Here is a 14,098-nt window from a genome sequence, read left to right as displayed (position 1 = left end):
CACCCTCGTACCTGCTGAAAACAGAAAACCCTCCTACCCAGCCCTCAGTCAGGGTGAGGTGGGTGGGGCAGTGGAGGCAGGGCAAGGCGGTCACTCAGAGCAGACAGGAGTCAGAGCTGGCCTCTACTTCCTGCTCCAGCATTCAGGGGGAACTCTGGCTGAGGGGAACCCATCTATGGGGGACCTGTCACTTTCACAATGACCTTTCTAAACTGCAAATATGACTGGGACTCTGCTTCCAGAGTCACCCTTAGCTGTGCATAAAGCCAGTACCACGTGGCAGGGAGTGATGTGGTGTGGCCTAGGTGGTGTGGAGTTTTGAAATCAGACAACCCTGGACTATAGATGCAGCTTAGCAATCACTTGTTGGAAAAACTTGGGAAAGTTCTTTAACCTCTATGAGCCTCAGTTTCCTCATCAATAAAATGGGAATGACAGTATCTACCTCCCAGTGTTGCTACTAAGAATGACTGAGACAGTGTAAAGGACATTAAAAAGTACTGATGAAATGTTAGCAATTTTTTTCCCTAAGATGTTTCCATCATTTCTTTTACAGAACAGCACCACTTTTATAATGAAACTAAGTAACTTTAAAAATTGAATGCACATGTCCTGCTGCTGCTGCTGCTAAGTCACTTCAGTCGTGTCCGACTCTGTGCAACCCCATAGATGGCAGCCCACCAGGCTCCACCATCCCTGGGATTCTCCAGGCAAGAACACTGGAGTGGGTTGCCATTTCCTTCTCCCATGAATGAAAGTGAAAAGTGAAACTGAAGTCGCTCAGTCGTGTCTGACACTTCGCTGCTACTCAGCAATTCCACTCCTACCTGGGAACCTGGAAGAACACTCATATATGTGTAAGACAATCATTTGAGAATATTGTTTGAATAACAAGATCCTGGGAACCATCTCAGGTTCAGGTGGACCTTCCTTCCACCTCAGGAAGGCTGGATAAATAAATAAATAACAGTCTCTACATCAGGTGGCATACCACAGGAAGGCAAATGCAGACCAGGGTTTCAAGGATCAAGAGACCTTGATCTCAGAAACCTGAAGCTGAATGAGTAAAAGCAAGTTGCAGAATTATTTATGCTGTATGACTCCATTTACAGAAAAAATTTAAAGAACTACATAATTTTTAGGCTTAAACATACTCAGTAAAAGAATACAAACAGACAGAAAAATGATAAACCAAAATTCAGGATGGTGACTGTCTCTGTAGAGGGAAGGGTAGGGGTGGTCCATAGGGGCTTTGACCATCTTTGCCATGGTTTATTTCTTAAAAAGAATATGAAATATATGGGGCACAATATTAACATCTGGAAAAGCTTGCTGGCAAGGGCAGAGAGTTCATTTTATTATTGGCTATATTGTTCCGAAGGTTGAAATTATTTCATAATTTTTGAAGTGATGGAGATTTAAATGTTGGTTTGTTCACCACTGCCCCTCACACATGGAGCTGGGCTTTTGCCCCTGCTCTGCTCGGACCCCACCAGAATGCACTGACTGGGACCAGATGGACCTTGAGGGCACGCAAATGGGCATGTATGGTTTAGTAGGAGGATGACCTGCCAGTGCAGAAGGGCAAGCTCATTGCCCTGAAGGCCCAAGGAGGGGCCAGAGGAGCCTAGAGTTGTAGAGGGGACTGCAGGGATGTGAGGGTGCAAGGAAGAAGATGAATGAGGGTTCTAGTCTGGGGGTTCAGGATTCTTTGATAGGTGCCCTGCTCCACACCTGCCTTTTCTCCTAAAAATCATTTTTCTTGGCCCAGTGGGGGTGATGCTCAGGGCTGGGCAGACAGACTTAACTAGCTTCCAGATTTACAGAGACCAGCCCAGAGAAGGAAGGGAGCAGCCAGCTCAGCCTCCCTGTATTTTCCAAAGGAGGGACCAGAGTTCTAGAGAGGATAAAGGACTTGGTCAAAGTCATACAAAACGTTGCCTGACTTACCAGGCAACCCTTCCCCAGGACAGGGAGTCCCCCAGCCACCCAACTTCCAAGCCTTCAGTCTGGAACACACAAGGGCCCTGTGGAGGCCTCCAGCTGACAGGTGGCACCAGCCTCGTCACCTCCCTATTCATGTGTTAGCCCTGAGGCCCTACGCAAACACTGTCCTGTTGGCCAGGCTCCAGGCAGAATGGCACCCCTCCCAGCTCACCTGGGCCGGATCTCCACCCAACAACTTCCTAGCACCTCAGGCTCCCAGCCCCTACCAGTGGGGCCCACGAATGGCAAAGAGCTGCTCACTGCTGCGGGGCAGTGTAGGGTCCCACAGGTTCCTCAGCGGGGTGCGGTGGCAATGAACACCAGTGCCACGTTGAAAGTGACAACGCCCACCTTTACTACCCCTGTTCCTGTTGTGCCCAGGAGCCCCGGCCGCTTCCTAGCTTAGCCTTTTAACTCCTTCGATTATCCCTGAAGATGAAGTAGTGCCTGGCATCCGACACTGCTGGTTTCAAATCCCAGGCCCACTTCTCACCTCCTGGGAGACCTAAGTCATCTAAGAGCTACTGGCTAAGGTCCCTCACCTGTAATGGAGGTGATGATGGTGGGCTCAGGTGTAAACGCCAGGCGGGAGGGAGAAAGCTCTGACGTGGCTGTGGCCACAGCTTCCGACAAAGTTGGGACCCCGAGGGGAGTGACCGGCCCAGGGTCCCCGGGGCCTCCACCTTCCCCGCTCAGTCCCCTTCCCGCTCCCCGGCTGCGGCGGTGGCGCCGGGAGGCAGGGGCTGGAAGCCGCAGTGCGGGCCGCGGGGGAGGCCGGGCCCGGCGCCGCCCCCCGCCCCCCGCCTCCAGTCCCGACCCGGCCCGGCCAGCGCTCCCTCGGGCCGCCCCGCCGCGCACTTACCCCGCAGGTAGGGGGCCCGGGGCGCCGGCCGTGGTCATCGCCGAGTGGGGCGGGCACCGTGCCCCCGCGGACGCCAGCCGCGGCCCAGGTGCTGCCGCCGGAACCCCGAGCGGGCGCTGTGCGGCCGAGCCGCGGACGCGGCGCCCGGGGAGGGGCGCGCCGGGGGCGGGGAAGGCGGCGGGGCCGGGCCGGGCCTCGGTCTGCCCACCCGCGCAGTGGGGCCAGGCCGCCGCCCGCCCGCGGCCGACCGCAGACGCGGGGTCTGCAGCGGGCGCGGGTGGGAGGGCTGCCTGGGGCCGGCGAAAGGCGCCCCCTACACCCCCCATCCCCGCCCTGACAGAGAGAGCCGGGGCGCCCAAGGTCTGCCCTGCCCATGCCCGAGAACCCTTTGCGCTCAATCCCCCTGGAGGGCGGGCTCACGCCTTCCTCACGGAGCCCCAGCTGGGCCCAGAAAGTTCTCCTAGACCTGAGGTCCACCTCCCTGCCACTCTCCCATCCCCACAGCGCCCGCCTCTCAGCGACCCTGACCTGAGCCCTTCATCATCCTACTGCATTGGTTGGGGGCAGTCATGCAGAGAAAGACCTGGATTTTAATCCCACCCATTTGCCCACAGCTTGGCTGTGCTTCTCTATGCAGGAGACCAGAAGGCAGAAAATCATGCCATTTAGCACTCACTGCCAGCCAGCAGTTCGCATTGCCTCCCCAAAGAATCTTCATAACTGCCATTTTACAGATGGAGAAACTGAGGCAGAGTTCATGTGACTTGCTCAAGGGCACTCACCTAAAAAATGGCAAGTTGTGATTGGAACTCAACCCTCCTGACTCCACACACTCTTGCCTTCTTGGCCCCCTCTCCCCTGAATCCCCAGGGCCTATGTGGGGTCACCCATAACACTTCAGATGCCTACTGTGTGCCCAGCCCTCAGGTATATGTCTAGGACCAGAGTTAAGTTAAAGCCGACCAGGCCTCCTGGCAGAAGAGCCACTGGCCCATGAAGAGTTAACCAGCGGCCACCTCCAGGCTCCAGATGCTCTTGATCATGACTCATCAGAGCACGTGGCTGCCATTAGAGCTGTCCCTTCACAACGGCAGGGGACAGAGGGAGGAGGGGCTCCAGCACCCCTGGATCAGCCCTGAGCTCCAGGATGTCAGAAAGGGAAATAGGAGGAGCCTGTAGAAGCAGCCATGTTAGAAAGAGGGCTTGAACTAGGTCCTGGAGGAGCCAGGCAGATTGGGCCCGGTGGCAGAGGGGAGAGGCTTTGGGGACAACTGTTTAAATCTAAGCAGGTTGCCTGGAAAGGTAGTGAGTTCTTATTCTGTCCATATGTGAGCAGAGGCCAGATGCTCAAAGCAAGGGCCATCACACCTCTGGGATTCTGACATAGGCATGGAAAAGCTATTTAACTACAAGGAGCAGACTATGATAACATCCACCATCATCTTTAGAAGTCTGGGTAAATGAGAATGCTACAGAAGCTGGAGGAGTCTGAGGCTTACTGGAGAAGGTGGACACAGAGTTGAGTTTTGAAGTTTATATTGTTTATACACAAGGAAGTTGTAGAAAGGATGTACCAGACAGGGACATGGATCAAAGAGCGTGGAAGTGGCAAAGGCACATTGATGACAGCTGGAGTTTGTGAAGCTGGTGAGAAGCCCAGCAATGTGTTAAAGAGGAGCCTGGGTGAGGAGGCTGGTGGAGGAGACTCAGATGGTGGTGGGGTGGGGAGTGTCTTGTCACATGCCATGCACCTTCAGGTCTCTAGGCATTGGTACACAGAGTTCCCTCTGCCTGGAACACACCTTCTTCCTTGTTATGGATTATTCATTTGTTTAACCAAGGGACAATCCAAAAGCATATAATTGATAGGCTTTTTAAAAAAAAAAGAATACAAATTTATCAATATAAAATTTAGAGGGTCCTCCCAGAGCTTTGGAAGGGGCCAAGTAAGTGAGGAGTTCTGAAGCTTTATGCTACCTTAGCTTCAAAGTAAATCTTTAGTTGTACTTGACCAACATTTATTAAAAACCTGCCATGTGTGAAAGAAAGCTCCTACTCACCCTCAAGGTTTCAGTTCAGATGCATCCTCTTCCAGGAAGCCCTTCCTCCCTAATGGGGGCAGTAGCTTCCTGGGCACACACTGCTCTAACCCATTCTGACCTCCCTATGACCTGGGGCGAACACCATCTCTGTGGTGGGGGTGGGGTGGGGTTTGTATGTGACTGTCTCTGCCATCAGACTGGGAGCCTCTGGGTCTGGTCAGACATCTCTGTGTCAGTGCCCAACTAACCACCAAAAACTTGAAAACTGGGCCTAGCACTTTACCATTTTCCTCTCAGGTAATGATTACAATAATGACTGACATTCATCACAGGCTTATTATGTGCTGTATATGTTAAGTATATAACGTGGATTATCTCATTTTAATGTACACATTTAACCACCTCTCTGAGCCTCAGTTTCTTCCTCAGTAAAATGGAAATTCTGCCTGTTTCAAAGGGTCATTTGAAGATTAAGAATTCCTATGTGTAAAATGCCCAGGATGGTGCCTGGCATGTGCTATTTAAGTGCTCTGATGCTGGTGGTGGGGGGGCCAAGGTAGATGCTATTATTCTCCACCTTGTACAGATGAAAACTGGGGCTCAGCTCTGCCTTCAGAGCTGGAACTCTGTCTTCACCACAATAGTAGCAGTGATGCTGGAGCCACTCACCTGGTGGATCAGAGCATCAGAGTGGCCTATCCTTCAGGAGGGCTCCACCCAGGCAGTTCCCAGCCCCCAGGAACTCTGGCTCAGCCCCAGACCCGGCGAGTCCGTGAGTTACCATTATTTCCACCTCCCAACTCAGGTGACCTTGCTCAGGTCATCTACTAATTTCCAGGGGACCAGGAGAGCGTCTTGAGTCCTGGGTTCCTTCCTCCCCGGCCAGGGGGACCTTTTTTTCTGGTGCTTTGTGCCTAGGATATGGTGGGCCTGCTTTCCTCTTTCATTTTCTCCCCAACCAGCAAGAGCAAGCAACTGGGCTCACTGCACTTCTCAGTGGCCCTGAGAAGCCTCATATAGACTAATTCCACTGATACCATCTCTCAGCTTAAGAAGACCTTCAGGGAATTCCCTGGTGGTCATATTGTCACCCTGCTTATTTAATTTATATGCAAAGTACATCATGAGAAACGCTGGGCTGCAGGAAGCACAAGCTGGAATCAAGATTGCCGGGAGAAATATCAATACCCTCAGATATACAGATAACACCACCCTTATGGCAGAAAGTGAAGAAGAACTAAAGAGCCTCTTGAAGAAAGTGAAAAAGGAGAGTGAAAAAGTTGGCTTAAAGCTCAACATTCAGAAAACTAAGATCATTGCATCCGGTCCCATCACTTCATGGAAAATAGATGGGGAAACAGTGGAAACAGTGCCTGACTTTATTTTTCTGGGCTCCAAAATCACTGCGGATGGTGATTGCAGCCATGAAATTAAAAGACACTTGCTCCTTGGAAGAAAAGCTATGACCAACCTAGACAGCATATTCAAAAGCAGAGACATTACTTTGCCAACAAAGGTCCGTCTAGTCAAGGCTATGGTTTTTCCAGTAGTCATGTATGGATGTGAGAGTTGGACTATAAAGAAAGCTGAGCGCAGAAGAATTGATGCTTTTGAACCGTGGTGTTGGAGAAGACTCTTGAGAGTCCCTTGGACTGCAAGGAGATCTAACCAGTCCATCCTAAAGGAGATCAGTCCTGGGTGTTCATCGGAGGGACTGATGTTGAAGCTGAAGCTCCAATTCTTTGGCCACCTGATGCAGAGAGCTGACTTATTGGAAAAGACCCTGATGCTGGGAGGGATTGGGTGCAGGAGGAGAAGGGGACGACAGAGGATGAGATAGCTGGATGGCATCACTGACTCAATGAACATGAGTTTGAGTGAGCTCCGGGAGTTGGTGATGGACAGGGAGGCCTGGCGTGCTACAGTCCATGGGGTCGCAAAGAGTCAGACACGACTGAGTGACTGAATTGAATTGAACTGAACTAGTGGTTAGGACTCAGCATTTTCACTGCTGGGGTTTGAGTTCAGTCCCCAGTCAGGGAATTTGTTTTTCAGTTGCTAAGTTGTGTCCGACTCTGTGACCCCATGGAGAGCAGCATTCTAGTCTCCTCTGTCCTCCACTATCTCCCGGAGTTTGCTCAAATTCATGTCCATCAAGTAGGTGATGCTATCTGACTAATATCCTGCAAGCTGCATGGTGTGACCAAAAAAAAAAAAAGCCTTCAATAACTAACCTCCTCAGAATGCTCTAGAAAGTTCCACAGTAGCTTTATCTCCCATCCTACAGATGAGAAAACTGAGGATTGAACCAAGTGTGACTTGGACTCAGGTCTAAGCATGCCTTAAACCAAATTTCAACTGTATCCTATACAGAAAGTGTGTGGAAATGGGTGGGGGAGATGTCACACAAATAGAGGTCTGAGCACGTGAAAAGTGATGCCACTGTAGAAGGAGCTTAAGCTGTGAAGTCAGCTCTGCCTCTGCTCCTCTGAATCTCAGTCTTCCCATCTGTAAACCTGCGGTCACAGTGGCCACCTCTCAGGCATGCTCATAAGCTTGCCAAGCTTTACTCAGGGACCCCGGTCCCCTCCCCTCTTCATAGCTGCGTTTTCGGTGCCTTTCTCCAGGCCCCTCCCTTACATGGAGCATCCCACCTCCACTGTCTCTAAAACCCAGAACTACCCCTCAGACCCTAGAGCCCTCCCAACCCAGCTGAGCTGGTGACTGTGAAGCTGGTTTTCCTTAGAGTGAGTGAGTGAGCTCCACCCAGCAGGTTACAGGCTTGAGCTCGTTAATAATTCACAGGTAAACAGGCTCATCCACAAAGGGCCCTGGAAGAGGGCCAAACCAGTCACAGTTCTTCAGTATTCCCCTGAGAGAGGCCCTTAGGGAGGACTAGGCCTGCTCCTTGGGCTGCCCCCCTCCCTCCCCATGGACTCTGGTCCTCACTAGCTGTGTAATCTTGGACAAGTTACTGCCTCACTCTGGCCCTTAGTTTCTCTCTCCCCACCAAATATAAAAGGAAGAGAAGGTTGGACCAGGAGGTCAAGGGCCCTCCCTGCTCTGATGTTCTTGGTTTCTGGGATCTGAGCTCTTTTTCAAAAGTCTGGTCCCCCAGAGCTGCCAAAGGTGGGTCTAAGAAAGGAACGCCCCGTCAGGCACAAAGACCAAGAACAATTTTGAATGAAAAGAAGATGCAGAATGCTAATGAGGGGTTTCTGGCATTGAGTGGCATCCTGTCAGAGGTCAGAACTGCAGAATCAGGAAGATCCAGCTGGACTCCCAGCCCCACCATGTCCTAGCTGTGCGGCCCCCAAGCAAGTCATTCTACTGGCTTTAGTCAGGGCAGGGAGGGAGTGTTTTTGAGAGCAGGTTTGCAAGCTGGGGCTTATACCCCACCTCTGACACCCTGGAACAGTGATCTTGTCTTTGAAATGGGGATGTTGACGACACCAACCTCACTGGGTTGTTGTAAGGATTAAATGAGATAATAGACATAAAGCTCTTAGAATGGGCCTGGTCATTATTCTTTGAGCTTTAGTTTCTTCACTCATAAAGCAGGGATAACAAGACTGACATGAGCAATAAAATAAGCAAATGGACCTGAAAGAGTTTTGGAACCCTGCAAGGCTAGCCAGAGAACAGGGACTTCCCCTATGACATGCACCCAGACCTGGCCAGGACCACAAGGGCAACACCCACTGGACATCTAATACCTCCCTCAGGGCAAATGTGCCACCTCACTGCTGGTCGGAGTAGAAAGTGGCACTATCTTTCTGAAGGGTAACTGGAATTATGGGCTGAGAGCCTTAGAAAGATGACCAGTAACACCTGGGCAGCAATCATACCTTAAGAAATAATCATAGACACAAAGATTTATGGTATGTGGATGTTCATCACAGTATTTCTTATAATAAAGATATAGCTGGAACTCATTTAAATGCCCATAGATAAGGAATTAGTTCAATGAATTATACTGAACTATTCTGCAGGTGCTAAATTTATAGAGAATTTATTTGCCTGGATGACTGCATTGTCCCCTGTTTTCTCTGCTCTCACCCATGTCCCTTTATTGTCTACCCTGCACACAGCTCCAGCCCTACTTGATCAGACCATGTCACTCTTCTGTTCACACCTCTGCACTGGCTCCCCATGGTGCTCAGTGCAAAAGTTAAAGTCTTCCCTAGCCCCCCTGCCCCGCTGTCTCTCTCTCTGGTGTCATCCTCCTTTACTCTCTGATTCAGCCACACTGGCCTCCCTGTTCTTCTCCAAATATGTCAGGCATGCTACCACCTTGGGCCATGGTATCTTCACCAGGGGTTTAGAATCGGAGGGGCCACATGGTGCCTCCCACATCAGAGCCCTCTCCCACCCTGTGCAGCTGCCCTTGGCCAAAGCAGGTAAATCAGAATCCTGGGGTCAGGAGCTTCAAGAACGTAAAACTTGGCATTTTAAATCATGAGTCTGACGATCACAGATGCCTCAACTCACAGGATCTGAGAATCCCATAGTTGAAAATTCAGCACTGGCCTTGAGTCCAGATCCAGAGCCAAGGAAGGGACCCCTTAACAGCCCAAGGATTCCAGTCATCAAATTTGACACTCCCTATCTGGAGGCATCTTAGAGCTCCTTGAACTCAGGCTCAAACTGAGAGTAGGAAACCTGTCCACGGCAGCCCCAGCAGGCCCCTGGCCTCTTCAGCAAGGTCCCTCCATCCCTGGGGCAGCCATCTGTCCCACAGCAGCTCTGCCACTGAATTACTCTCTTAAAAGCATCCTGCCTGCTTGCACTTCCTCTCCTACAGGAGCAGCCATGGTGGGGGGCATGTACTGGTATGACTAGTAAGGGAATTTGTTTGTAGGCCAAGGAGGTGGCCGTCACTATATTAAGCACAGGCATCATTTCCCTCTTCTAACAGTTCCCGGCTTCCCAGTTCTGGTGCCTACAATCACACCATTGGCTCCCAAACCTTCCTTTTTTTTTTTTTTTAAAGATTCATTTATTTATTTATTTTAGACTGTGCCGGGTCTTTGTTGCTGCACACAGGCTTTCTCTAGCTGTGGTGAGCGGGGGCTCCTCTTCATTGTGGTGGCTTCTCATTGCTGCGGCTTCTCTTGTTGTGGAGCACGGGCTCTAGACACACAGGCTTTAGTAGTTGTGGCATGTGGGCTCAGTATTTGAGGCTCATGGGCTTAGTTGCTCTGTGGCATGTGGGATCTTCCTGGACCAGGGGCTGAACTTGGTCCCCTACATTGGAAGGCCGATTCTTAACCACTAGACCACCAGGGAAGCCACTAAACCTTTCTGAATCCCCTCTGTTCAACGCAAATACCATAGACCGAGGATTCCCTTGTAGCAGTGAACTCACATTTACTGATCACCAAATCTGCCCCAGTGGCTGTCTGTCAGGTCCTTTACCAATGTGGCTTCACCAGGTCTTGCCACCGCTCAGTGAGCAGCTATTGTTTCACAGATGAGTAAACTGAGGCTCACGTGGGTCAGGCAGCTGAATCAGGGTCATAGAGCCAGTATGTACATGATAAAGTGGGGGCTGAGCACCTTCCCAAGCCCTTTACCCTTTGGCCAGGCTGTGGGAGACAAGGCAGCGTGGTGGGTGAGGGCCGAGGGTGAAGAAGTCACAGGCCTCAAGCTGAGAGAATGGAGACCTGGTTTGTTGCCTCAGGTGAGAGACTCTGTAAGGGCATCTGGGAGTCAGAATTTTCTGGGTATTTGTGACCACCAAGTTCCAGCTGAGGTAGAAAGCCAGGCGTGTTCAGGTCCTCACCTACACTTCTCACTTAGGGGGCTACAAGACATAGCACAACTGGGTTCTTACAGGAGGGCAGGCGGGCAAGAAATCCACGTGGACCCAGCTGCTCCTCATCCCCTCAGCCAAGCAATCTCACCCTCATCATAAATCATGCCCCCATGTTCTCATCAAAACCGAAGCATACTGTGCTGGGCTTCAAGGACATGGGGGTAGATGAACCCTGTCCCTTCTTCATATGTACAGGGGAGACAGAAGGGGGTGACCATGACCCAGTGTTAAAATGCTCTGTCTTCTCAGCAATATCCTTTCTCCACGGGTAGCAGGGTCAGCTTTAAATATGTAAATCCCCTCCCTAATGCCCTCTGCTCCTGCTGCTGCTGCTGCTGCTAAGTCACTTCAGTCGTGTCTCCCAATACACAATAAAATCCAAACTCTGCCTTCTTCTGGGTAGCCTGCCTCCTGAATCCTCAATGACACACACACCTCTCTGTTCTTCAAACACATCTCAGGCTTTGACAGGAAATGTCCTCACTGCTGGAAATGCTTTGGGCATAATGGATTTTACTGTCCATCACATTGCTTTATTTTAAGCCACATACACGTGTGTGTGTGCATGTGTTTGTGCTCAGTCATGTCTGACTCTGTTACCCCATGGACTGTAGCCCTCCAGGATTATGTCCACAGGATTATCCCAGCAAGAATACTGGAGTGGTTTGCCATTTCCTCATGGCTGAATCACTTTGTTATACACCAGAATCTAAATACAACATTGTAAATCAACTATACTTCAATTAAAACAAACACACAAACAAAAATACCCAGAAAAATCAAACCTATGATATTAGAAGTCAGGATAGTAGTTACCTTTGTGGGCTTGCCCCTGGGAGGGGCACAAGGGAGACACTGGGGGTGGTAATGGTCTGTGTCCTAATCTGGGTGCTGGTTACATGGGTACTGGTTACCTTGTGAAGAGTCATTGAGCTCTGTACACTTAAAGTGTGTGCATTTTTCTGTATGTATGCTACCCTTGAATTAAAAGTTTATTTTAATAGTAAAAAAAATTTAAAGAAAAGAGGTCATCTAAAGTTGAATCTTATGGGGTGACTGTCAGGAGTGGTAGATGGCATTCCAGGCAGAGGTAGCCCTGAGCAGCTTAGCACAGTTGTGAGAGTCCTACAAAGCCAGCCATTGTTGCTGGACCAGAATGAGGGTCACGGAGTGATAGGAAGTGGGCCTGGGCAGGTCACAGCCCCTCCCCTGGAGAGTCTTGACCTTTCACCACTAAGTGATAGAAAGCCACAGAAGAGTTTTAAAACAGGAGAAAAGGGAACCCTCTTACACTGTTGGTGGGAATGCAAACTAGTACAGCCACTATGGAGAACAGTGTGGAAATTCCTTAAAAAACTGGAAATAGAACTGCCTTATGATCCAGCAATCCCACTGCTAGGCATACACACTGAGGAAACCAGAAGGGAAAGAGACACGTGTACCCCAATGTTCATTGCAGCACTGTTTATAATAGCCAGGACATGGAAGCAACCTAGATGTCCATCAGCAGATGAATGGATAAGAAAGCTGTGGTACATATACACAATGGAGTATTACTCAGCCATTAAAAAGAATACATTTGAATCAGTTCTAATGAGGTGGATGAAACTGGAGCCTATTATACAGAGTGAAGTAAGCCAGAAGGAAAAACATCAATACAGTATACTAACGCATATATATGGAATTTAGAAAGATGGTAACAATAACCCGGTGTACGAGACAGCAAAAGAGACACTGATGTATAGAACAGTCTTATGGACTCTGTGGGAGAGGGAGAGGGTGGGAAGATTTGGGAGAATGACATTGAAGCATGTAAAATATCATGTAAGAAACGAGTTGCCAGTCCAGGTTCGATGCACGATACTGGATGCTTGGGGCTAGTGCACTGGGATGACCCAGAGGGATGGTATGGGGAGGGAGGAGTGAGGAGGGTTCAGGATGGGGAACACATGTATACCTGTGGTGGATTCATTTTGATATTTGGCAAAACTAATACAATTATGTAAAGTTTAAAAATAAAATAAAATTAAAAAAAAAAAAAAAGAAGGCAGAGTTTTAAAACAGAAAAATGACATGGTCTGGTTTTTGATTTAGAAAAGACCAGTCTGAAGGATGGTCAGGAAATGTAAAAGTTAGGGGCTGTTGCAATAGTCCAAGAGGAATGTACAGCTTCGAGAGTCATCAAGAAGCTAAAATCAGCAGAGCTTGGAGACCAGGGTGGAGGTGAGGGAGGGAGGTGACAGAGATGACTCCCAGATTCCAGGCTTGGGCAACTCAGTGGATGACTATGCCCTTCACTGAGATGGGAACACAGGAGGAACAGGTTTGAGGGTGGGATGTGAAGTTTGATTTGGGGCTTTCTGAGTTTGATGTGCCAACAGGACAGTCAGATTGCCCTTCTCCAGGGCGTAGCAGGGTGAGCTTTAAATATACAAAGGAAAGGAATTTGGGGTCAAAGCTCAGAAGAGAGGCCAGAGCTGTCCCCTCTTCCCCTTCTCATTAGAACACATCTGGAGATACCAACTCACCCAGGAGTTGGGGGTGACACACAGGGTGATGACATACCCCTGAAGGGCTGACTGGGAGGAGCTGTGGTGCACATGGATGCCCACTTGGACCTAGGATTTCCCTCCACACTGCTGCCCCAGATGTGGAGGGTGAGGGATGTGAGCAGCCCTGCTGGAGGAGAGGCGCAGCTGCCCACACCTGACTCCCAGTACGGCCCAGGTCCAGCTCACCTGAGTTGCCCTCACCGGCGAAGCACCGGAAGCGGGGCTTGGGGTGATGGGTGGCATCTCTTCCCTCCCAAGCCCAGCCCTGCTGGGGGCCATAACACCGAGCACGCGGCACGTGGGGCGGGTGGTGGTGAGAGGCAGTGGGCTGCCCCTCCCGGGGCCCTCCGGCCGTTACCCCGCGCCCAGCAACCCGCACGCTGCCATCGCCTGCGGTGTCCCGTCAGCTGTCCCTCTGTCGGCTGCCGTCCCGCAGTCCCACTCGCGCCTCCCGCCGAGTCCCCACCCCGGCCTGGTACCTGTAGTCGCTTTTCCCGGGGGCCGCCCCCTTCCAGGCGGTCAGAAAGGCCATGGACGCGGGCCCGACTCGGAGGGGGCGCGGGCGGCCCCTCGCGGCGGCGGCTGCAGTAGCGGCGGCTCGGGTGGCCGCACCTGGACGGAGTGGGCGGGGCGGGCCCCGTGGCTCCTCCCCGCCCGGCCGGGCGCCTCCCTGCCTGACCGGGGCGTTGGTGTCCAAGAGCCGACCTGCGGTCCCAGGGCGAGAGCACTCCCGTCCACGGCCGTCGAGACAATGAGAAACTGAGCCCCTCCTCCCACCCTAGGGATTTGTCCAAGGTCACACAGAGAGCCAGTGGCAGCGCTAGGACCTACCCCGGGC

General features: G+C 51.2%; 1 protein-coding gene across 3 annotated transcripts in view; it reads right to left on the bottom strand.

The window, feature by feature from the left end:
* Positions 1-13,891, bottom strand: part of TTC39A (tetratricopeptide repeat domain 39A) — a 51,917-nt gene extending 38,026 nt beyond the window's left edge. Inside the window, exon 1 of one of the 3 annotated variants that reach the window (XM_005894721.3) lies at positions 13,740-13,891. In XM_005894721.3, the coding sequence (XP_005894783.1) occupies positions 13,740-13,792 (53 nt within the window). In that variant the 5' untranslated portion in view covers positions 13,793-13,891. Of the gene's footprint in view, positions 1-2,848; positions 3,070-13,739 lie in introns of those variants that run through there. The other 2 variants (XM_070368087.1, XM_070368086.1) reach the window with 2 other exon arrangements.
* Positions 13,892-14,098: the final 207 nt, after the last annotated feature.

The sequence above is a fragment of the Bos mutus genome, chromosome 3, assembly GCF_027580195.1.
Source record: "Bos mutus isolate GX-2022 chromosome 3, NWIPB_WYAK_1.1, whole genome shotgun sequence".
In the NCBI taxonomy this organism is placed as follows: domain Eukaryota; kingdom Metazoa; phylum Chordata; class Mammalia; order Artiodactyla; family Bovidae; genus Bos; species Bos mutus.
This window is presented reverse-complemented; position numbering and strand designations above follow the sequence as displayed.